Here is a 25,733-nt window from a genome sequence, read left to right as displayed (position 1 = left end):
AGGACGGTTATATATATAGGATATACCTTTTAGGAGGACGGTTATACATATAGGATATACCTTTTAGGAGGACGGTTATACATATAGGATATACCTTTTAGGAGGACGGTTATACATATAGGATATACCTTTTAGGAGGACGGTTATACATATAGGATATACCTTTTAGGAGGACGGTTATACATATAGGATATACCTTTTAGGAGGACGGTTATACATATAGGATATACCTTTTAGGAGGACGGTTATACATATAGGATATACCTTTTAGGAAGACGGTTATACATATAGGATATACCTTTTAGGAGGACGGTTATACATATAGGATATACCTTTTAGGAGGACGGTTTGCATATAGGATATACCTTTTAGGAGGACGGTTATACATATAGGATATACCTTTTAGGAGGACGGTTATACATATAGGATATACCTTTTAGGAGGACGGTTATACATATAGGATATACCTTTTAGGAGGACGGTTATACATATAGGATATACCTTTTAGGAGGACGGTTACACATATAGGATATACCTTTTAGGAGGACGGTTATACATATAGGATATACCTTTTAGGAGGACGGTTATACATATAGGATATACCTTTTAGGAGGACGGTTATACATATAGGATATACCTTTTAGGAGGACGGTTATACATATAGGATATACCTTTTAGGAGGACGGTTATACATATAGGATATACCTTTTAGGAGGACGGTTATACATATAGGATATACCTTTTAGGAGGACGGTTTGCAGGCGGAGACAAATAAATGCGTAATCAAATACTATACTATACCCTTTCCTTTTCCTTTTCAATGATGATAGCATCTTTTGATTACATCTCAACTCATGTTGGTTGAGTACCATCCACTTCTTTCCATGATCAATATGTATTTTACAGACACTGTAGTAAAACTACAGTCTAATCATATTTAAGTTCATTTTATTTTTAAGTTAACTGCCACGTGATTGTCCGCCATGTAGGCAGCCTACTCTACTCCAATGAGACCAGACATACATGTACAACATACATGTACAACATACATTTACAACATACATGTAAGGGCACTTGAACTCGCAAGCTCAACTAGGAGAGGAGAGGTAAACTACTGACGTTGAATTCTGAGTGTGTGAATAATGCTAAAAAGTCAAAGATGTGCTTTTAATACAATAGGTAAAATTAGGCTAACGCATACATAGCAGAAAGACAACCGTTTCCAAATAATCTCAGGGACAACAAAAATATTTTGATCCCAAAATTGTATGTCTGTCCGACCGCGCCTCAATGATCTCTGTCCGGACCGGCTACAAGCAATACAGCCCTCTATAAGCAACCACTAAATAACTGTACAATATCTAAAGAGAGGTTTGATGATTCCGACAGACTACACACAGTAAGATTTGGTGTCGGTGTATCTTCGACACATGAAAGAGTTGGATTCAGGGAAAATGTTTTAGTCTACAAGGTAAAACTGTCAACATTTTAGTTAAAAGAGCTTTTGTAGATTAATAATCAACGTGCTTTTTTTTTCCCGCGTCGTTTTTATCACGCTGCTCATCTCTTGAATGGAATGAGTGACATGACGAACGGCCAATCGTCTATCTCAAAATTAAAGGCGTTTCAGTTGTCGGCAAAAACAATTGGCTAGAATGAAACAACGTCACACTGACAACTTCCGGTGGCGCGGTTTTCGGACTGGGGAAAAAAATTATGACAGTCAGAAGTTTGAGCTGTAGAAATGTCAACTCGTTTTAACGTTGTTTGATAGCTTAATAACTAACTTTGTCAACATCGTTTTGCAAATATTTCAACAATTGTATTCAAGAAAACGTGTTGATAACTGTGGTTTATCTTTTCTATACGTCTTGGAAGGCAAAGTACCTGAAAAGCCACAAATTGGATTAAGGAAATCCGACCGTGATAGTTAGCCAGCTCGTTAGCATCTTTGAGGGGTCTCTTTTCACACTCTGTCCTCGCTATCACATTGGCTGTTTGCACCCGATATCAGGTTTAAGTAACTTTTCCCCAATAATCGCTTTTGATAACTAACCGTATTGCATGTGTCGCCGTTTTTTGCAAAGGTCGGATACAGTAGTGACAGTAAGTAGCCCAGTTAGCTAGCTACCGTAGTTATCATGGAGAACCGTTGGAATAATCTTCAATCCAGTGGACGAGACAAACAGCGAAAGAAGGGATTCACCGCCGGACAAGTGGGAGCGTCTGGATGCGAGGATGGAGAACGTAAACCAAAGTTTGTAAGTAGGCCTTTTCTAAAACTCAATCACTGAAAGTGTCACTGACCCGACACAGTTTACCTCAAGTGACACAACTCGCCCTGGATTGTAAATTAGCTCTCAGGTGACATTTGACAATGCATTTTTGCCCACCCTCCACTATGCAATGATTCAGGCTAGGTAGTTAAATACTTGTTCCCGTAAACCTGTTAATTGACATTCCAGTACAATGCCATGTACTGATTTTGTTTTGAGAGTCAATCTGTGTTGTCTGCACTCACATTGTGCTAAATCCCAGTTTTTTTCCGCTGATGATGGTAACGTTGACATTAATCATTTTACAAGGATTCGCTCTGTGCCAAATGCTGCAAAGCCCACTTTCTCTCTTCAAACGAAAGGGACATTTGTCCTCTCCTTTTCTAATGGTCGTCTGTAATATATGATACAGTCAAACATAGCTACAGATTGTATACCTGAGATTTGTGGTATCCATTACTGGACGTTACAGTTTACCTATAACAAACGTTGTTTGGATTTCAGCAAACTAAGACAGGCATGCAACACCAGAGGACAAACACAACTACACGTAAGGGTTTAAGAATTTAAAAAATGTTAAGTGTCGACGCATAGCGAGTCTGAGGGTCGTTTCAAAACACTCTATTCGGTGGAGGAGTTGAGGTACTTAACTAAGGGTGTGGTAGCTGACTAATGTTAAAATAACAATGTCGGATATAAGTCAGTACAGGACGTAGAAGTATTGTTGATATCCCAGATACATGTCTACAGTCCAGCAGTACATTGTGCTTGTTCTATTTGCTTTGCCTCAGACAAGCTGCTCTGTACCAACAGGTCAAATTAGCCAGGGGATAAGTAGCTAGGTGTAATCCCACTGCCTCTGTACTCTACTGACTGATGTTGTCTGTCTGGTGTGGTCTGTCTTTCTCGACGCCACGTGGACAAACAAGGTTTGACCTCTCCTTGGGCTGACGGGTCAGAAGTAGTGTTCTGTATAGGGAATAGTGGGCCATTTGAGACTCCGTATTGTGAGGTTGCTCCTGCCACACCAGGCACCAGTCTACCTCTTTCAGATGTTCCACGTGTAGAATTAGAACGAGTGTAATGATGATTCTAATTCTATGGTTCCGACTTCCACTCTCCCTTTTTCATCGCTTCAGCTTTATTTTTAATTTTTTCATCAACAACGTTTCAGTTTATTCTGCAGCCAGGTTTAAATTATTATTTAAAAAATAACACTTTTATTAATTTATCTTGGCCAGGTCGCAATTGTAAATGGGAACGTGTTCTCAACTGGCCTACCTGGTTAAATAAAGGTGAAATAAAATAAATAAATAAAAATTTGCGTTGTCACCTGTGCCAGTATTGAAGAGAAGCATTGATGCTTGTCTTAGGAACTTTTCTTTCATCTTAGAGAAATGGTTCTTTCCTCTTTAGGCAGCAGATCACGTCCGACAAATGTTAATGACATTTTATGAGTGACACAAAACTAATGGAGTAACTCCTCTCTGTCTCCCTCTCTTCTCTGACTTTTTAATTCCAATCCAATGCAAATACGCAGGTTTGAGCAACCGACTGCAGAAGTTGGAAATAAAGAATTTGTTCCAAACGGCACCCTATTCCCTATATAGTGCACTACTTTAGACCAGAGCCCTATAGAACCCTATTCCCTACATAGTGCACTACTTTGGACCAGAGCCTTATGGAAATAGGGGTCCATTTGGATGTATATTCTGAGCTCCCTCCGTCAGCCAGAGGTTATGTTACTTTTTCAAATGGAATTGCTGACAGTATTACCCTGCTGCCCTAGATTAAAGTTTTAATCATTATGAGTGTCTTCTCCTGAGGTCCCTAGGTCCTCTTCCAATCTGTTAAGTACCTTGGTAATGTGACACTCACACACACGCACTCGTTTAGCTCAATCTGGGCAGTAAAATGTTCTTTTTTCAAGGTTTCAGAGATTTGGAATGGAGGGATTGACACGAGGGAGTGTGGACCAGGAAATCAGCTGAACAGATTGGGATAATGGACCCGTTTTGTTTGAATGGGGCTGCGTCCCAAATTGGACCCTATGTACTATGGTGTGAAGTGCACTGTATAGGAAATAGGTTTCCATTTGGAATGCAGCCCCCCCCGAGTGTTCAGTTGGTGTGGCGTTTTCTTGAAGGCCAGAGATCCCTGTGACATTGTTGGAGGGAATAAAACATCACATAATAATACCCAGGGAATGTCAACTGTGGTGTTGCTATGGTTATGTCATGCTAGAGGAATCTGGAGTGTGGACTTCCTAGTTGGCAGTAGCTTCTATTTCCTGGTTCTCGCTCTTTCCATGAGAATGTTCCAGAGACGGTATAGCGAGTCAGAACATATTTGGACTGTAGCAGTGTACTGTGTGCTGAATTCTAATTGTAGTTCTGCACCACCAACTTGTTCATTCTCAGCAACGCTTTTACCTAGTTACCACCTGCCATAGACTAGTTCCTGGTTGTCACAGACCTCCTGCCATAGACTAGTTCCTGGTTGTCACAGACCTCCTGCCGTAGACTAGTGTCTGGTTGTTTAAACAGCACTTTGACCTAGTTACCTCCTGCCATAGACTAGTTCCTGGTTGTTTAAACAGCACTTTGACCTAGTTACCTCCTGCCATAGACTAGTGTCTGGTTGTTTAAACAGACCTCCTGCCATAGACTAGTGTCTGGTTGTTTAAACAGACCTCCTGCCGTAGACTAGTGTCTGGTTGTTTAAACAGACCTCCTGCCGTAGACTAGTGTCTGGTGTTTAAACAGACCTCCTGCCGTAGACTAGTGTCTGGTTGTTTAAACAGCACTTTGACCTAGTTACCTCCTGCCATAGACTAGTGTCTGGTTGTTTAAACATCACTTTGACCTAGTTACCTCCTGCCGTAGACTAGTGTCTGGTTGTTTAAACAGACCTCCTGCCGTAGACTAGTGTCTGGTTGTTTAAACAGACCTCCTGCCATAGACTAGTGTCTGGTTGTTTAAACAGACCTCCTGCCGTAGACTAGTGTCTGGTTGTTTAAACATCACTTTGACCTAGTTACCTCCTGCCGTAGACTAGTGTCTGGTTGTTTAAACAGACCTCCTGCCATAGACTAGTGTCTGGTTGTTTAAACAGACCTCCTGCCATAGACTAGTTCCTGGTTGTTTAAACATCACTTTGACCTAGTTACCTCCTGCCATAGACTAGTGTCTGGTTGTTTAAACAGACCTCCTGCCATAGACTAGTTCCTGGTTGTTTAAACATCACTTTGACCTAGTTACCTCCTGCCATAGACTAATGTCTGGTTGTTTAAACAGCACTTTGACCTAGTTACCTCCTGCCATAGACTAGTGTCTGGTTGTTTAAACATCACTTTGACCTAGTTACCTCCTGCCGTAGACTAATGTCTGGTTGTTTAAACATCACTTTGACCTAGTTACCTCCTGCCATAGACTAGTGTCTGGTTGTTTAAACATCACTTTGACCTAGTTACCTCCTGCCATAGACTAATGTCTGGTTGTTTAAACAGCACTTTGACCTAGTTACCTCCTGCCATAGACTAGTGTCTGGTTGTTTAAACATCACTTTGACCTAGTTACCTCCTGCCATAGACTAATGTCTGGTTGTTTAAACATCACTTTGACCTAGTTACCTCCTGCCATAGACTAGTGTCTGGTTGTTTAAACATCACTTTGACCTAGTTACCTCCTGCCATAGACTAGTGTCTGGTTGTTTAAACAGCACTTTGACCTAGTTACCTCCTGCCATAGACTAGTGTCTGGTTGTTTAAGCATCACTTTGACCTAGTTACCTCCTGCCATAGACTAGTGTCTGGTTGTTTAAACAGCACTTTGACCTAGTTACCTCCTGCCATAGACTAGTGTCTGGTTGTTTAAACAGACCTCCTGCCATAGACTAGTGTCTGGTTGTTTAAACATCACTTTGACCTAGTTACCTCCTGCCATAGACTAGTGTCTGGTTGTTTAAACAGCACTTTGACCTAGTTACCTCCTGCCATAGACTAGTGTCTGGTTGTTTAAACAGACCTCCTGCCGTAGACTAGTGTCTGGTTGTTTAAACAGACCTCCTGCCGTAGACTAGTGTCTGGTTGTTTAAACAGACCTCCTGCCGTAGACTAGTGTCTGGTTGTTTAAACAGCACTTTGACCTAGTTACCTCCTGCCATAGACTAGTGTCTGGTTGTTTAAACAGCACTTTGACCTAGTTACCTCCTGCCATAGACTAGTGTCTGGTTGTTTAAACAGACCTCCTGCCGTAGACTAGTGTCTGGTTGTTTAAACAGCACTTTGACCTAGTTACCTCCTTCCGTAGACTAGTGTCTGGTAGTTTAAACAGACCTCCTGCCATAGACTAGTTCCTGGTTGTTTAAACAGACCTCCTGCCGTAGACTAGTGTCTGGTTGTCACAGACCTCCTGCCATAGACTAGTTCCTGGTTGTTTAAACAGACCTCCTGCCGTAGACTAGTGTCTGGTTGTCACAGACCTCCTGCCATAGACTAGTGTCTGGTCCAGAGGGTGTACATCAAGCTGTCTCACACTACAGGACATAGACTCCTGTCCTGAGGGCCGTTCTGGCTCGGACAATAATATTTACAACCTAGCTACTGCCGTCCCTCCTTGTGTGGTTCTGTGTGTGTGTGTTTGGTTCTGTGTGTGTGTGGTTTTCTATGTCTGTGTGTGTGGTTCTGTCTGTGTGGTTTTCTATGTCTGTGTGTGTGTGTGTGGTTCTGTGTCCCACTAGGTGTTTTGCCGTCCCCCCTGTAGTGTCGCTGCTGGCTGTGACTGACTGACCGTGGTAATGTCATTAGTGGGATTGGTCCCACATTTAGCCTGCTGAACCTGAGCCAGGACTCCAGGTCACTGGCTGTCTGTTGGTAACAGTGTGGGGTCTGTCTCTCTCGTCTCTCTCGTCTCTCTCGTCTCTCTCGTCTCTCTCGTCTGTCTCTCTGTTGGTAACAGTGTGGGGTCTGTCTCTCTCGTCTCTCTCGTCTCTCTCGTCTGTCTCGTCTGTCTCGTCTGTCTCTCTGTTGGTAACAGTGTGGGGTCTGAGTGTCTCTCTCTCTCTGTGTTGGTAACAGTGTGGTGTCTCTCTCTGTCTCTCTCTGTCTCTCTCTGTCTCTCTCTGTCTCTCTCTGTCTCTGTCTGTCTGTTGGTAACAGTGTGGGGTCTGAGTCTCTCTCTGTCTATAATATCAACTGGTTATATTATATTGTGGAACACAATCTGTGGCAGTGGTTTGTAGAGGTCTATGGCTGTGCAATGGCATAGCCTTGTTTATATTAGGTAAGAGAATATCACGTTACCATTGGTGTATTAAAATGACAGTTAGGCTGATGTCACCCTATCCCAATAATAATCCCGCCTCCTGAATCCAAGTGTTTGACACCAGGAACTTCCTGATTTGAACTTTATCGATGTAGAAGCAACAGTCCTTTTTCAAACTTTGGTCGTCGTACTTTGATCTGCTTTTATCCAATTTCATGAACGACGTGATTTTGACTTCTTAACTTTATTTAAATTCCTGTCTAATTTCCCAGCGGCTGAGATCGATACACAGCTTCTCTGTGGGATGTGAGAGAACCGCTTGGTCAATGAACCACGAGTTCACCCTGAAATCAGAACAAGATTTAATCATGTTGAATGAGGGATAGTTAACAGCTATGATTTAACAGAGGATAGGTCCCAGATGGCGCCCTATTCCCTAATAGGACACTACTTTTATACCGCCCTGTTCCCTATATAGGGCACTACTTTTATACCGCCCTGTTCCCTATATAGGGCACTACTTTTATAACACACCCTAACACAATTAAAACCAGTTAAAAATATATACATATTTAATAAACTAGTAGTCTGCAGGGAACTACAACCAGGAACACACAGTTGACTAGTAGTCTGCAGGAAACTACAACCAGGAACACACAGTTGACTAGTAGTCTGCAGGAAACTACAACCAGGAACACACAGTTGACTAGTAGTCTGCAGGGAACTACAACCACCAGGAACACACAGTTGACTAGTAGTCTGCAGGGAACAACCACCAGGAACACACAGTTGACTAGTAGTCTGCAGGGAACAACCACCAGGAACACACAGTTGACTAGTAGTCTGCAGGGAACTACAACCACGAACACACAGTTGACTAGTAGTCTGCAGGGAACTACAACCACGAACACACAGTTGACTAGTAGTCTGCAGGGAACTACAACCAGGAACACACAGTTGACTAGTAGTCTGCAGGGAACTACAACCAGGAACACACAGTTGACTAGTAGTCTGCAGGGAACTACAACCACCAGGAACACACAGTTGACTAGTAGTCTGCAGGAAACTACAACCAGGAACACACAGTTGACTAGTAGTCTGCAGGGAACAACCACCACCAGGAACACACAGTTGACTAGTAGTCTGCAGGGAACAACCACCAGGAACACACAGTTGACTAGTAGTCTGCAGGGAACTACAACCACGAACACACAGTTGACTAGTAGTCTGCAGGGAACTACAACCACGAACACACAGTTGACTAGTAGTCTGCAGGGAACTACAACCACGAACACACAGTTGACTAGTAGTCTGCAGGGAACTACAACCACGAACACACAGTTGACTAGTAGTCTGCAGGGAACTACAACCACGAACACACAGTTGACTAGTAGTCTGCAGGGAACTACAACCACCAGGAACACACAGTTGACTAGTAGTCTGCAGGGAACTACAACCACCAGGAACACACAGTTGACTAGTAGTCTGCAGGGAACTACAACCAGGAACACACAGTTGACTAGTAGTCTGCAGGGAACTACAACCAGGAACACACAGTTGACTAGTAGTCTGCAGGGAACTACAACCAGGAACACACAGTTGACTAGTAGTCTGCAGGGAACTACAACCAGGAACACACAGTTGACTAGTAGTCTGCAGGGAACTACAACCAGGAACACACAGTTGACTAGTAGTCTGCAGGGAACTACAACCAGGAACACACAGTTGACTAGTAGTCTGCAGGGAACTACAACCAGGAACACACAGTTGACTAGTAGTCTGCAGGAAACTACAACCACCAGGAACACACAGTTGACTAGTAGTCTGCAGGGAACTACAACCAGGAACACACAGTTGACTAGTAGTCTGCAGGGAACTACAACCAGGAACACACAGTTGACTAGTAGTCTGCAGGGAACTACAACCACCAGGAACACACAGTTGACTAGTAGTCTGCAGGGAACTACAACCAGGAACACACAGTTGACTAGTAGTCTGCAGGGAACTACAACCAGGAACACACAGTTGACTAGTAGTCTGCAGGGAACTACAACCAGGAACACACAGTTGACTAGTAGTCTGCAGGGAACTACAACCACCAGGAACACACAGTTGACTAGTAGTCTGCAGGACAGGAGAGAAATATGCAATTAAACTCAATGTTATCAAAAATAGAACAGTTGATTTTTTAAAAAACACAATTAAAACCAGTTAAAAATATATACATATTTAATTATTTACAGGAGCTACTGGGAGGCCGCCATGGTAATCACAGTGTGTCTATCACCCACGTCAAGTGTGAAGAAGTCCAGTAGCTTTAAGACTCAGGCTGGTTCCTGGAGTAGCCCTCTCTACATGATCGTCACCACACTCCTCATCAATCATCTTCCTCGTGATGATGTATTGTCGCTGGTTTGTTTTTGAAGTTGTATTTTCGTTGTCTTTTCAATATCAGTTTTCTACAATTTTTCAAATGGCCTCCCGGTTGTAAATGTCAGTCTACTACGTTATAGCAGTGTCTTGTTCAGCTGTGTGGTGGGGAGCTGCCTGCCAGCTAAGACCTCTCTCTATTAAATGTTAATCCTTATTCTACTGCTGTAAGGTCATTTCAGTTGACTTGGATGATCCTTAGCAATTACATACCTACTGGCTACTGGCTGGTCGGATCCCAATATTTACAGAGGAGATGACGAATGGGACTTTATGTTGGGGAACCGTATTTTGGTTTATGGCCTTCTGGTGAAGTGACATGATTTGACCACTAGGTGTTGCTATAACACCACACAATAACATGGAAACCAGTTTCTCTATTAGAAGTAGTGACGTCAAAAGCTTCAGCTTTCAGAGAACTTCATGCTGTTTCTATTCTGGGGCTCCTTTTCAATATACAACCCCCACCCCACCCCAAAAAAAACATGTTTACAAAAATTAGCACAAAGAAGAAGACAGAATGTGTTTTTTAATGTCTAATGGTGTTCTTGGATCTGTCCGTAAGAGTTCCATTTCTGAAAGGAGAATTAGTTGAGAAAATATCACCTAAGAGAGTCTCCCCCTCCCCCTGTTACAAGTAATGACTGTTACTGATCTGTCTTGAGCTGTGAAAATGCCCTGCAGTCTTTAATTACGGTAATGGCTGTTTGCCATAATTTTGTTTTTCACACAAATACATGCTGAAGGGTTGTGCCACTATTAACTGCTGTGAGGTAAAAACACTATAATTAAATAGAAACCGGTACAGTTTCAGAGAGACATTTCGCTGCACCTGCGATAACCTCTGCAAATCTGTGTACGTGACCAATAAACTTTGATTTGACACACACACACACACACGCACACACAGTCCCCTTCATGCACACCTTTCCTTGATTTAATAAAGCCATCGTAATCAAACCAAACCTCAAGCTGCCGTTCACTGTGTCAGAATCCCCATAATGCCGTTGACCAGATTAGGATGAAATGCAGAGAGCAGGTGTTCATATTTGTCACTGACATTCTGGTGTACCCTTCAGAAGGTGTTGTCCTGGGTAGAACAATCTCCCATCTGGCTTGGTCCTCTCTCTGTGTGTGTGTGTGTGTGTGTGTGTGTGTGTGTGTGTGTGTGTGTGTGTGTGTGGTGGGGGGGGGGGGATCTATCCAGTGGAGAAAACAGAACATGGTGGGGTCAACCGTAACGACAGGCATTACCGCTAATTACTACCAGCTGATTGAGTCTTTAGTCCTCAGATGTGCTGAATAGCAGCTCTCAGGTGTGTGTGTGTGTGGAGGAGAGAGACAGAAAGGAACATCTGAGCATTCAAGCAGAATAAATGGTGGTCAGTTAGTGGCAGGGCTGGTAACATCTATAGAGACTATAGGGGGGGTCAGTTAGTGGCAGGGCTGGTAACATCTATAGGGGGGGTCAGTTAGTGGCAGGACTGGTAACATCTATAGGGGGGGTCAGTTAGTGGCAGGACTGGTAACATCTATAGGGGGGGTCAGTTAGTGGCAGGACTGGTAACATCTATAGGGGGGGTCAGTTAGTGGCAGGGCTGGTAACATCTATAGAGACTATAGGGGGGGTCAGTTAGTGGCAGGGCTGGTAACATCTATAGAGACTATAGGGGGGGTCAGTTAGTGGCAGGGCTGGTAACATCTATAGAGACTATAGGGGGGTCAGTTAGTGGCAGGGCTGGTAACATCTATAGAGACTATAGGGGGGGTCAGTTAGTGGCAGGGCTGGTAACATCTATAGGGGGGTCAGTTAGTGGCAGGGCTGGTAACATCTATAGGGGGGTCAGTTAGTGGCAGGGCTGGTAACATCTATAGAGACTATAGGGGGGGTCAGTTAGTGGCAGGGCTGGTAACATCTATAGAGACTATAGGGTGGTCAGTTAGTGGCAGGGCTGGTAACATCTATAGGGGGGTCAGTTAGTGGCAGGGCTGGTAACATCTATAGAGGGGGTCAGTTAGTGGCAGGGCTGGTAACATCTATAGAGGGGGTCAGTTAGTGGCAGGGCTGGTAACATCTATAGGGGGGTCAGTTAGTGGCAGGGCTGGTAACATCTATAGAGACTATAGGGGGGTCAGTTAGTGGCAGGGCTGGTAACATCTATAGGGGGGGTCAGTTAGTGGCAGGGCTGGTAACATCTATAGAGACTATAGGGGGGGTCAGTTAGTGGCAGGGCTGGTAACATCTATAGGGGGGGGTCAGTTAGTGGCAGGGCTGGTAACATCTATAGGAGGGGTCAGTTAGTGGCAGGGCTGGTAACATCTATAGGGGGGGTCAGTTAGTGGCAGGGCTGGTAACATCTATAGGGGGGGTCAGTTAGTGGCAGGACTGGTAACATCTATAGGGGGGTCAGTTAGTGGCAGGACTGGTAACATCTATAGAGACTATAGGGGGGTCAGTTAGTGGCAGGGCTGGTAACATCTATAGGGGGGGTCAGTTAGTGGCAGGGCTGGTAACATCTATAGGGGGGGTCAGTTAGTGGCAGGGCTGGTAACATCTATAGAGACTAGGGGGGGGTCAGTTAGTGGCAGGGCTGGTAACATCTATAGGGGGGGTCAGTTAGTGGCAGGACTGGTAACATCTATAGGGGGGGTCAGTTAGTGGCAGGACTGGTAACATCTATAGGGGGGGTCAGTTAGTGGCAGGGCTGGTAACATCTATAGAGACTATAGGGGGGGGTCAGTTAGTGGCAGGGCTGGTAACATCTATAGGGGGGGTCAGTTAGTGGCAGGGCTGGTAACATCTATAGAGACTATAGGGGGGGTCAGTTAGTGGCAGGGCTGGTAACATCTATAGAGACTATAGGGGGGGTCAGTTAGTGGCAGGGCTGGTAACATCTATAGAGACTATAGGGGGGGTCAGTTAGTGGCAGGGCTGGTAACATCTATAGAGACTGTAGGGGGGGGGGGGGGGGGTCAGTTAGTGGCAGGGCTGGTAACATCTATAGAGACTATAGGGGGGGTCAGTTAGTGGCAGGGCTGGTAACATCTATAGGGGGGGTCAGTTAGTGGCAGGGCTGGTAACATCTATAGAGACTATAGGGGGGGTCAGTTAGTGGCAGGGCTGGTAACATCTATAGAGACTATAGGGGGGTCAGTTAGTGGCAGGGCTGGTAACATCTATAGAGACTATAGGGTGGTCAGTTAGTGGCAGGGCTGGTAACATCTATAGGGGGGTCAGTTAGTGGCAGGGCTGGTAACATCTATAGGGGGGTCAGTTAGTGGCAGGGCTGGTAACATCTATAGAGACTATAGGGGGGGTCAGTTAGTGGCAGGGCTGGTAACATCTATAGAGACTATAGGGGGCGTCAGTTAGTGGCAGGGCTGGTAACATCTATAGAGACTATAGGGGGGTCAGTTAGTGGCAGGGCTGGTAACATCTATAGAGACTATAGGGGGGGTCAGTTAGTGGCAGGGCTGGTAACATCTATAGAGACTATAGGGGGGTCAGTTAGTGGCAGGGCTGGTAACATCTATAGGGGGGTCAGTTAGTGGCAGGGCTGGTAACATCTATAGAGACTATAGGGGGGGTCAGTTAGTGGCAGGGCTGGTAACATCTATAGAGACTATAGGGGGGGTCAGTTAGTGGCAGGGCTGGTAACATCTATAGAGACTATAGCGGGGGTCAGTTAGTGGCAGGGCTGGTAACATCTATAGAGACTATAGGGTGGTCAGTTAGTGGCAGGGCTGGTAACATCTATAGGGGGGTCAGTTAGTGGCAGGGCTGGTAACATCTATAGAGACTATAGGGGGGGTCAGTTAGTGGCAGGGCTGGTAACATCTATAGAGACTATAGGGGGGGGTCAGTTAGTGGCAGGGCTGGTAACATCTATAGAGACTATAGGGGGGGTCAGTTAGTGGCAGGGCTGGTAACATCTATAGAGACTATAGGGTGGTCAGTTAGTGGCAGGGCTGGTAACATCTATAGGGGGGTCAGTTAGTGGCAGGGCTGGTAACATCTATAGAGACTATATGGGGGGTCAGTTAGTGGCAGGGCTGGTAACATCTATAGAGACTATAGGGGGGGTCAGTTAGTGGCAGGGCTGGTAACATCTATAGGGGGGTCAGTTAGTGGCAGGGCTGGTAACATCTATAGGGGGGGTCAGTTAGTGGCAGGGCTGGTAACATCTATAGGGGGGTCAGTTAGTGGCAGGGCTGGTAACATCTATAGGGGGGGTCAGTTAGTGGCAGGGCTGGTAACATCTATAGGGGGGGTCAGTTAGTGGCAGGGCTGGTAACATCTATAGAGACTATAGGGGGGGTCAGTTAGTGGCAGGGCTGGTAACATCTATAGGGGGGGTCAGTTAGTGGCAGGACTGGTAACATCTATAGGGGGGGTCAGTTAGTGGCAGGACTGGTAACATCTATAGGGGGGGTCAGTTAGTGGCAGGACTGGTAACATCTATAGGGGGGGTCAGTTAGTGGCAGGGCTGGTAACATCTATAGAGACTATAGGGGGGGTCAGTTAGTGGCAGGGCTGGTAACATCTATAGAGACTATAGGGGGGGTCAGTTAGTGGCAGGGCTGGTAACATCTATAGAGACTATAGGGTGGTCAGTTAGTGGCAGGGCTGGTAACATCTATAGGGGGGTCAGTTAGTGGCAGGGCTGGTAACATCTATAGAGACTATAGGGGGGGTCAGTTAGTGGCAGGGCTGGTAACATCTATAGAGACTATAGGGGGGGTCAGTTAGTGGCAGGGCTGGTAACATCTATAGGGGGGTCAGTTAGTGGCAGGGCTGGTAACATCTATAGGGGGGGTCAGTTAGTGGCAGGGCTGGTAACATCTATAGGGGGGTCAGTTAGTGGCAGGGCTGGTAACATCTATAGGGGGGGTCAGTTAGTGGCAGGGCTGGTAACATCTATAGGGGGGGTCAGTTAGTGGCAGGGCTGGTAACATCTATAGGGGGGGTCAGTTAGTGGCAGGGCTGGTAACATCTATAGAGACTATAGGGGGGGTCAGTTAGTGGCAGGGCTGGTAACATCTATAGAGACTATAGGGGGGGTCAGTTAGTGGCAGGGCTGGTAACATCTATAGAGACTATAGGGGGGGTCAGTTAGTGGCAGGGCTGGTAACATCTATAGAGACTATAGGGGGGGTCAGTTAGTGGCAGGGCTGGTAACATCTATAGAGACTATAGGGGGGGTCAGTTAGTGGCAGGGCTGGTAACATCTATAGGGGGGGTCAGTTAGTGGCAGGGCTGGTAACATCTATAGGGGGGGTCAGTTAGTGGCAGGGCTGGTAACATCTATAGGGGGGGTCAGTTAGTGGCAGGGCTGGTAACATCTATAGGGGGGGTCAGTTAGTGGCAGGGCTGGTAACATCTATAGGGGGGGTCAGTTAGTGGCAGGGCTGGTAACATCTATAGAGACTATAGGGGGGTCAGTTAGTGGCAGGGCTGGTAACATCTATAGACTATAGGGGGGGTCAGTTAGTGGCAAGGCTGGTAACATCTATAGGGGGGTCAGTTAGTGGCAGGGCTGGTAACATCTATAGGGGGGGTCAGTTAGTGGCAGGGCTGGTAACATCTATAGGGGGGGTCAGTTAGTGGCAGGGCTGGTAACATCTATAGGGGGATCAGTTAGTGGCAGGGCTGGTAACATCTATAGGGGGGGTCAGTTAGTGGCAGGGCTGGTAACATCTATAGGGGGGTCAGTTAGTGGCAGGGCTGGTAACATCTATAGGGGGGTCAGTTAGTGGCAGGGCTGGTAACATCTATAGAGAGCAAACATCTGGGCTCTCTTTACCAATGATTGGATGGAAAGGTGTTTGTTTACCAATGATTGGATGGACAGGTGTTTGTTTACCAATGATTGGATGGAAAGGTGTGTGTTTACAAATGATTGGATGGAAAGGTGTTTGTTTACCAATGATTGGATGGAAAGGTGTTTGTTTACCAATGATTGGATGGAAAGGTGTTTGTTTACCAATGATTGGATGGAAAGGTGTTTGTTTACCAATGATTGGATGGAAATGTGTGTGTTTACAAATGATTCGATGGAAAGGTGTTTGTTTACCAATGATTGGATGGAAAGGTGTTTGTTTACCAATGATTGGATGGACAGGTGTTTGTTACCAATGATTGGATGGACAGGTGTTTGTTTACCAATGATTGGATGGACAGGTGTTTGTTTACCAATGATTGGATGGAAAGGTGTTTGTTTACCAATGATTGGATGGAAAGGTGTTTGTTTACCAATGATTGGATGGAAAGGTGTGTGTTTACTATTGATTGGATGGAAAGGTGTTTGTTTACTATTGATTGGATGGAAAGGTGTGTGTTTACCAATGATTGGATGGAAAGGTGTTTGTTTACCAATGATTGGATGGAAAGGTGTTTGTTTACCAATGATTGGATGGACAGGTGTTTGTTTACCAATGATTGGATGGACAGGTGTTTGTTTACCAATGATTGGATGGACAGGTGTTTGTTTACCAAAGATTGGATGGACAGGTGTTTGTTTACCAATGATTGGATGGACAGGTGTTTGTTTACCAATGATTGGATGGACAGGTGTGTGTTTACTATTGATTGGATGGAAAGGTGTTTGTTTACCAATGATTGGATGGAAAGGTGTGTGTTTACCAATGATTGGATGGAAAGGTGTTTGTTTTCCAATGATTGGATGGAAAGGTGTTTGTTTACCAATGATTGGATGGAAAGGTGTTTGTTTACCAATGATTGGATGGAAAGGTGTTTGTTTACCAATGATTGGATGGAAAGGTGTGTGTTTACCAATGATTGGATGGAAAGGTGTTTGTTTATCAATGATTGGATGGAAAGGTGTTTGTTTACCATTGATTGGATGGAAAGGTGTGTGTTTACTATTGATTGGATGGAAAGGTGTGTGTTTACTATTGATTGGATGGAAAGGTGTGTGTTTACTATTCATTGGATGGAAAGGTGTGTATTTACTAATGATTGGGTGGAAAGGTGTGTATTTACTAATGATTGGGTGGAAAGGTGTGTATTTACCATTGAGAACAAGTTGATGTGTGAAAGACAGACAGGACAGAGAGGGGAATGTTGTGGAACTGGAATGGTGAAATTAAAACGGAACAATAGTGGAACAGAGCAGGAGGTCCAGTCCGTGTGATGAAGCAGAATAGGACTAGAATAGTGGAACAGAGCAGGAGGTCCGTGTGATAAAGCAGAATATAACTAGAATAGTGGAACAGAGCAGGAGGTCCGTGTGATGAAGCAGAATATAACTAGAATAGTGGAACAGAGCATGAGGTCCAGTCCGTGTGATAAAGCAGAATAGGACTAGAATAGTGGAACAGAGCAGGAGGTCCGTGTGATAAAGCAGAATATAACTAGAATAGTGGAACAGAGCATGAGGTCCGTGTGATAAAGCAGAATATAACTAGAATAGTGGAACAGAGCAGGAGGTCCAGTCCGTGTGATAAAGCAGAATAGTGGAACAGAGCAGGAGGTCCAGTCCGTGTGATGAATCAGAATAGGACTAGAATAGTGGAACAGAGCAGGAGGTCCGTGTGATAAAGCAGAATATAACTAGAATAGTGGAACAGAGCAGGAGGCCCAGTCCGTGTGATAAAGCAGAATAGTGGAACAGAGCAGGAGGTCCAGTCCGTGTGATGAAGCAGAATAGGAGTAGAATAGTGGAACAGAGCAGGAGGTCCAGTCCGTGTGATAAAGCAGATTAGTGGAACAGAGCAGGAGGTCCAGTCCGTGTGATGAAGCAGAATAGGACTAGAATAGTGGAACAGAGCAGGAGGTCCGTGTGATGAAGCAGAATATAACTAGAATAGTGGAACAGAGCATGAGGTCCAGTCCGTGTGATAAAGCAGAATAGGACTAGAATAGTGGAACAGAGCAGGAGGTCCGTGTGATAAAGCAGAATATAACTAGAATAGTGGAACAGAGCATGAGGTCTGTGTGATAAAGCAGAATATAACTAGAATAGTGGAACAGAGCAGGAGGTCCAGTCCGTGTGATAAAGCAGAATAGTGGAACAGCAGGAGGTCCAGTCCGTGTGATAAAGCAGAATAGTGGAACAGAGCAGGAGGTCCAGTCCGTGTGATGAAGCAGAATAGGACTAGAATAGTGGAACAGAGCAGGAGGTCCGTGTGATAAAGCAGAATATAACTAGAATAGTGGAACAGAGCAGGAGGCCCAGTCCGTGTGATAAAGCAGAATAGTGGAACAGAGCAGGAGGTCCAGTCCGTGTGATGAAGCAGAATAGGAGTAGAATAGTGGAACAGAGCAGGAGGTCCAGTCCGTGTGATAAAGCAGAATAGTGGAACAGAGCAGGAGGTCCAGTCCGTGTGATGAAGCAGAATAGGACTAGAAGACAACAAGTCGGGTCACTAAGGAGGTGAGGGTTGGGAAAGGAAACCCAGCCTGCGTTCCAAATGCCTCTCTATTCCCCCATAGAGCTCTGATCAAAAGTAGTGCCCTATAAAGGGAGTAGGGTCTAAAGTAGTGCCCTATAAAGGGAGTAGGGTCTAAAGTAGTGCCCTGTAAAGGGAATGGGGTCTAAAGTAGTGCCCTGTAAAGGGAATAGGGTCTAAAGTAGTGCCCTGTAAAGGGAGTAGGGTCTAAAGTAGTGCCCTGTAAAGGGAGTAGGGTCTAAAGTAGTGCCCTGTAAAGGGAATAGGGTCTAAAGTAGTGCCCTATAAAGGGAGTAGGGAGCCAGTGGGGATGCATCACCCCAGTGTTTCTTCCTGATTGGTAGGCAGCAGCAGGAGCAGTGTGCTTAATGAACAGAACCATTTTTCTGGAGAGGCAATTATAGGATCTGCCAGTAGTGGCTCTGGTTGATCACAACACGTCTCACTCTACTAACGGTGCAGTTAACTCTGAGACCGTTTCCCTCCCTTTTTAAAATGTGGGGGGGGGGGGGGCATCAGACTTTTCCCCCCAAAACATATGAAACAATGAAAAAGGCTTCAGGAGAGGTTTTATCAGAGAGGGGGGAGTACCTGGAACTCGACGCACTGCTGTGCACCGGGGAGTAGTACGCTGTTAGCCTTTTTAAAAATGTTTTTATGTATATATTATATTTAAAAAATAAATAAAAGTACCTGTCAGATCAACTGTTTATTTATTTCTGCAGTTCTGAATGGTTTTGGACTTGTGTTGTGAGTGTCTTTCTGAAGCAGTATCATTGATCCTCTCGATATGCCAGTTCACTGTTATTTCTGGTTGAGTTTCTTACATTCCCCCTCTGTTTTGACACAGTCTAGTATCTTTGGGAGTCGGGTCCTTCTGACACAAAATGGAAATGATTTCCCATCACTTGTTGGTTTGCTGCAGTCGTAGGTAGCTATAGCTGACTGTGTGAGGTTTTTGTATTCCAAATGTCACCCTATTCCCTATATAGTGCACTCCTTTTTTGACCCAGGCCCGTAAAGAATAGGGAACCGTTTGGGATACAGCCTCAACCGTGTGATGAGTAGAGTAGAACGGCAGTAGACAGCAGGAGCCTTGGCCTCTCCTTTCACTTCACTGTGAGGTGGACGTGTGTACGAAGAACCAGCGTTCATGACTGGCATGTTGAAAACTACTCTGCTGCACGCCACGCCGCCCACCCGCTGAAAAGATCGTTTCCTTCCTGTTTCCACGGCAACGACAGAACACAACGCGTCAACAGGTTAGGAAGCAACGGCAAATAGCACAGTCAGAATTATTAGATTTTCAGGTTTTTCCACCATACAACTTTTTCATGATTTGAATAGACTAGATTGGAGGAGCCGGGGGGGACTAGGTTGGAGGAGCCCGGGGGGGACTAGGTAGGAGGAGCCCGGGGGGGACTAGGTAGGAGGAGCCCGGGGGGGACTAGGTAGGAGGAGCCCGGGGGGGACTAGGTTGGAGGAGCCCGGGGGGGACTAGGTTGGAGGAGCCCGGGGGGGACTAGGTTGGAGGAGCCCGGGGGGGACTAGGTCGGAGGAGCCCGGGGGGGACTAGGTCGGAGGAGCCGGGGGGGGACTGGGTCGGAGGAGCCGGGGGGGGGGACTGGGTCGGAGGAGCCGGGGGGGGGGGGGGACTGGGTCGGAGGAGCCGGGGGGGGGGGGACTGGGTCGGAGGAGCCGGGGGGGGGGACTGGGTCGGAGGAGCCGGGGGGGGGGGGACTGGGTCGGAGGAGCCGGGGGGGGGGGGACTGGGTCGGAGGAGCCGGGGGGGGGACTGGGTCGGAGGAGCCGGGGGGGGACTAGGTTGGAGGAGCCGGGGGGGGACTAGGTTGGAGGAGCCGGGGGGGGGGGGGGACTGAAACCCAGTGAGGAAGCAAGGTGTTGTCTTTAGTAGCTCTATGAACACACCTTCTCAGGTCAGGGTAACTTGAAGAGGACCGCTGGTTTGATTCAACACTGCAAATCAAATCTAGTGTATTTCCCTCTACCTTGGATGACGTGACAAGGATCCGTCTGTGTTCAGTCACAAGGATAATAATACCAGGCGTCTTGCATTTAATATCCTATCTTGATATTATGGTATGGCAGGACAGGATTGCACCTGCCTGGCTGGCCCTGACAACATCCTAATCAACACCCTACTCCCTTTGTAGCGCACTGCTTCTAGACCCCGGTCCCAGAGGGTCTCTCACTATAGGGAATAGGGTTTGGGACGTACCTTGGCTGCTAGCCTCAGTGTCTGTCACCTGTGTGATGCAGTGATTGCTATTCAGACCAGGGTCCTTGCTTCTGGCTCACCGCCCAGCCCCTGACCTAGCTTGGAACCCGTGGAGACTAGCTGTCAGTCCAATCATTTCACCTCTCTGTGTCCCAGATGGCACCCTGTTCCCTAAGTAGTGCACTACTTTTGACCAGGGGCCCCACCGTAGGGTAGGGCACTATAAAGGGAATAGGGTGCTGTTTGTGATGCAGGCCGTGCTGTCAGCCCAGTCATTTCACCTCCTCACGGACGGACAGACAGACGGACAGAGACAGAGAGACGGACGGACAGAGAGCCTGCCGCTCTGCTCCTCACACACACTAGTGATGGGGGTGAAAAATCACTACAGTTACATATCGGGACGATCTAGCGTATCGTTTTGATAATATCACAATATTATTTTTGCGCTAGTTGTCTGTACCTGCACCAAAACTCTATGTTTTTCCTCCATAGCTTGTTCTCTATCTTCGTTTTAAACAGGGAGACAATTTGATTTTCAGCCCTTTTATTTCCATTTACTGATCAAAATGTGTCTCGTCATGTCTCTCTCTTGTCCCTCTGCGTTGTCTCGTCATGTCTCTCTCTTGTCCCTCTGCGTTGTCTCGTCATGTCTCTCTCTTGTCCCTCTGCGTTGTCTCGTCATGTCTCTCTCTTGTCCCTCTGCGTTGTCTCGTCATGTCTCTCTCTTGTCCCTCTGCGTTGTCTCGTCATGTCTCTCTCTTGTCCCTCTGCGTCGTCTCGTCATGTCTCTCTCTTGTCCCTCTGCGTCGTCTCGTCATGTCTCTCTCTCGTCCCTCTGCGTCGTCTCGTCTCTCTCTCGTCCCTCTGCGTCGTCTCGTCTCTCTCTCGTCCCTCTGCGTCGTCTCGTCTCTCTCTCGTCCCTCTGCGTCGTCTCGTCTCTCTCTCGTCCCTCTGCGTCGTCTCGTCTCTCTCTCGTCCCTCTGCGTCGTCTCGTCTCTCTCTCGTCCCTCTGCGTCGTCTCGTCTCTCTCTCGTCCCTCTGCGTCGTCTCGTCTCTCTCTCGTCCCTCTGCGTCGTCTCGTCTCTCTCTCGTCCCTCTGCGTCGTCTCGTCTCTCTCTCGTCCCTCTGCGTCGTCTCGTCTCTCTCTCGTCCCTCTGCGTCGTCTCGTCTCTCTCTCGTCCCTCTGCGTCGTCTCGTCTCTCTCTCGTCCCTCTGCGTCGTCTCGTCTCTCTCGTCCCTCTGCGTCGTCTCTCTCTCGTCCCTCTGCGTCGTCTCTCTCTCGTCCCTCTGCGTCGTCTCTCTCTCGTCCCTCTGCGTCGTCTCTCTCTCGTCCCTCTGCGTCGTCTCTGTCTCGTCCCTCTGCGTCGTCGTCTCTCTCTCGTCCCTCTGCGTCGTCTCTCTCTCGTCCCTCTGCGTCGTCTCTCTCTCGTCCCTCTGCGTCGTCTCTCTCTCGTCCCTCTGCGTCGTCTCTCTCTCGTCCCTCTGCGTCGTCTCTCTCTCGTCCCTCTGCGTCGTCTCTCTCTCGTCCCTCTGCGTCGTCTCTCTCTCGTCCCTCTGCGTCGTCTCTCTCTCGTCCCTCTGCGTCGTCTCTCTCTCGTCCCTCTGCGTCGTCTCTCTCTCGTCCCTCTGCGTCGTCTCTCTCTCGTCCCTCTGCGTCGTCTCTCTCTCGTCCCTCTGCGTCGTCTCTCTCTCGTCCCTCTGCGTCGTCTCGTCTCTCTCGTCCCTCTGCGTCGTCTCGTCTCTCTCGTCCCTCTGCGTCGTCTCGTCTCTCTCGTCCCTCTGCGTCGTCTCGTCTCTCTGTTGTCCCTCTGCGTCGTCTCGTCTCTCTGTTGTCCCTCTGCGTCGTCTCGTCTCTCTGTTGTCCCTCTGCGTCGTCTCGTCTCTCTCTCGTCCCTCTGCGTCGTCTCGTCTCTCTCTCGTCCCTCTGCGCCGTCTCGTCCCTCTCTCGTCCCTCTGCGCCGTCTCGTCCCTCTCTCGTCCCTCTGCGCCGTCTCGTCCCTCTCTCGTCCCTCTGCGCCGTCTCGTCCCTCTCTTGCCCCTCTGCGCTGTCTCGTCATGTCTCTCTCTCGTCTCTCTCTCGTCCCTCTGCATTGTCTCGTCCCTCTCTCGTCCCTCTCTCGTCCCTCTCTCGTCCCTCTCTCGTCCCTCTCTCGTCCCTCTCTTGTCCCTCTGCAGCAGACATATGGTGAACAATATGTTCAGAACATTCAATCTCTATAAAATCACACTATCCAATCGCAATGCCATAATTCCCACACTATCCAATCGCAATGCCATAATTCCCAGCACCTCCCTCTCCAAAAAAACTCTACCAGTGGCGGGGAATTGAACAGAGGTCAGAGGTCCTGATCACCTTATCCCACTAATATTACATTCTGGAGGAGATACACAGCCGCTGCAGGGGGAGGGGGAGGACGAGGGGGGAGGGGGGGGGGGGGGGGGGAGGGCTTTGGTGAGATGATGGATAGGATGTTGTGTGTTCTTCCTGTTTTATTGATTAGGATGTTGTGATGTGTGTGGCTTCATATTCCACACAGTCTTTTCTCAACTCGTCTCCCTCAAAATGGCTCCTCAATTACAGTCGTGACACACAAACCTAATTTACTTTGATTCCACAATCACAGTTTATTTTGATTTTAAAGAGAGTATTTCTGCCGTCCGTCTACCTCTCCTTTCACATAACTACCCAGAGATGTTTTGAAATGGCACCCTACTCCCTATGTAGTGCACTACATCAGCCCAGAGCACCAGGGACTAAATAGGATGTGGTTTGGGATGCGTGCTGTGTTGGATGGCAGCCCTGTCCTGTCACTCAGGTCCACCCTACAGGCCTCCCAGGGAGGAGACAACAATCCACCTGGAGTCTGGCGCTGCTTGGTGGAGCCTAATGGACTGACATGATTAGGGGCCTCCACCTCGATGGAGTTGTAGACAACACAGAGAGATGGAACCCTATTCCCTATATAGTTCTATGGGACCCTGGTCTAAAGTAGTGCACTATATAGGGAATAGGGTTCCATAGGGCTCTGGTCTAAAGTAGTGCACTATATAGGGAATAGGGTTCTATAGGGCTCTGGTCTAAAGTAGTGCACTATATAGGGAATAGGGTTCCATTTGGGTCAGAAGCTGTGTAAAAGTCTTTCAGAAACAACATAGTCTCCCACCTTTTGCCAGTGTTGAGGTGGGAGCGTGACCTGTCCCAACGGTGTTGAGGTGGGAGCGTGACCTGTCCCAACGGTGTTGAGGTGGGAGCGTGACCTGTCCCAACGGTGTTGAGGTGGGAGCGTGACCTGTCCCAACGGTGTTGAGGTGGGAGCGTGACCTGTCCCAACGGTGTTGAGGTGGTAAAGGGCAACGAGTAATCCTTCCTCCCCCCTTTCAATTGGAAAAGAATGACCATCACACCTGGAAACATTTTGTACACAGCAACGGACTCATTTTCACTTCACGGTTATCAGTACATTCCTTTTAATTCAAACATAAACAAACTGTATCTTTCAATTACTGACTGACTGTCTGTCCACGACGACCATCCGCCGTAACAGCCCAACTAATCAGGTGTCGGGGAGAACAAGAGCTAATTAAAGCATTGGATAACAAGTAATGAAAAATTAGGGAGAGAGAGCGAGAGAGAGAGCAGAGAGAGAGAGCAGAGAGAGAGAGCAGAGAGAGAGAGCAGAGAGAGAGAGCAGAGAGAGAGAGCAGAGAGAGAGAGCAGAGAGAGAGAGCAGAGAGAGCAGAGAGAGAGAGCAGAGAGAGAGAGCAGAGAGAGAGAGCGAGAGAGAGAGAGCGAGAGAGAGAGCGAGAGAGAGAGAGCGAGAGAGAGAGAGCGAGAGAGAGAGAGCGAGAGAGAGAGAGCGAGAGAGAGAGAGCGAGAGAGAGAGAGCGAGAGAGAGAGCGAGAGAGAGAGAGCGAGAGAGAGAGAGCGAGAGAGAGAGAGCGAGAGAGAGAGCGAGAGAGAGAGAGCGAGAGAGAGAGAGCGAGAGAGAGCGAGGGGAAGGGAAAGAGGGGGAGGAGAAACAGAGAGAAAGAGGGGGAGGAGAAACAGAGGGGTGAAGAGAGAGAAAGAGCTAGAAAGAGAGAGTGACCATGAGAGAAATAACTCCACGACCATGAAGGTCAGTGAGAACCAGATGTATGAATGGCGGCAAACCAAACAGATTTAGTCCGCTGGGCCCAGCCTGCCCCCCTTGTAATTCTAACCCATTAAAAGCAATAATATGCGTCCCAAATGGCACCCTATTCCCTATATAGTGCACTACTTTAGACCAGAGCCCTATAGAACCCTATTCCCTATATAGTGCACTACTTTAGACCAGAGCCCTATAGAACCCTATTCCCTATATATAGTGCACTACTTTAGACCAGAGCCCTATAGAACCCTATTCCCTACATAGTGCACTACTTCAGAGTCCATATGGATTCAACCACAGCGTTAAATTCCAGGGGAGCAGATCTAGTCCTCATCCATCTTCAAGTTCTTTTGGTTGACAGAACTGATGGAGGATTTCACGACAACGAGGATCTGTGACAGAAATGACCTTTTTTTCAGAATGAATCATTCCTATTACATTGGGCTCGTGTGACCTGAGTCTATATCCAGTCTAATGCTAAAGCTAGATGGGATTGGTCGGAAGGCTAGCGTCAACAAGTGGAGCCTATTGTTGTTGTTTATTAAATCACTTACTCAAATGTATTCTGTCCCTGACTTCTTCAGTTGAATAGAAGACCTGTTAGAAAGATAAAAATGAAATCTTCATCAACCCAGAGTACATTTACATCGGTGGGAGAAACAGAGGTGGAGTGAACGTGTACAGAATCCTCAATGTGTGTCGGACTGAAATAGACCAGACTAGTGTGTTCTGTCAGGTGGGGAGTGGAACTGTGTGTGTGTGTGTGTCAGGTGGGGAGTGGAAGTGTGTGTGTGTGTCAGGTGGGGAGTGGAACTGTGTGTGTGTGTGTGTGTCAGGTGGGGAGTGGAACTGTGTGTGTCAGGTGGGGAGTGGAACTGTGTGTGTCAGGTGGGGAGTGGAACTGTGTGTGTCAGGTGGGGAGTGGAAGTGGGTGTGTCAGGTGGGGAGTGGAACTGTGTGTGTGTGTGTGTGTCAG

General features: G+C 47.2%; 1 protein-coding gene across 1 annotated transcript in view; it reads left to right on the top strand.

Annotated features, from left to right (window-relative positions):
- The first annotated feature begins 1,747 nt into the window (after nt 1–1,747).
- Nucleotides 1,748–25,733, top strand: part of diaph3 (diaphanous-related formin 3) — a 75,433-nt gene continuing 51,447 nt past the window's right edge. Inside the window, exon 1 of the mRNA XM_038986958.1 lies at nt 1,748–2,261. Within this exon, the coding sequence (XP_038842886.1) occupies nt 2,142–2,261 (120 nt within the window). The 5' untranslated portion in view covers nt 1,748–2,141. The remainder of the gene's footprint in view (nt 2,262–25,733) is intronic.

This window comes from Salvelinus namaycush, unplaced genomic scaffold (assembly GCF_016432855.1).
Source record: "Salvelinus namaycush isolate Seneca unplaced genomic scaffold, SaNama_1.0 Scaffold61, whole genome shotgun sequence".
NCBI lineage: Eukaryota > Metazoa > Chordata > Actinopteri > Salmoniformes > Salmonidae > Salvelinus > Salvelinus namaycush.
Note: the sequence above shows the minus strand (reverse complement) of the source record. Positions and strands in the feature narration are given on the sequence as shown.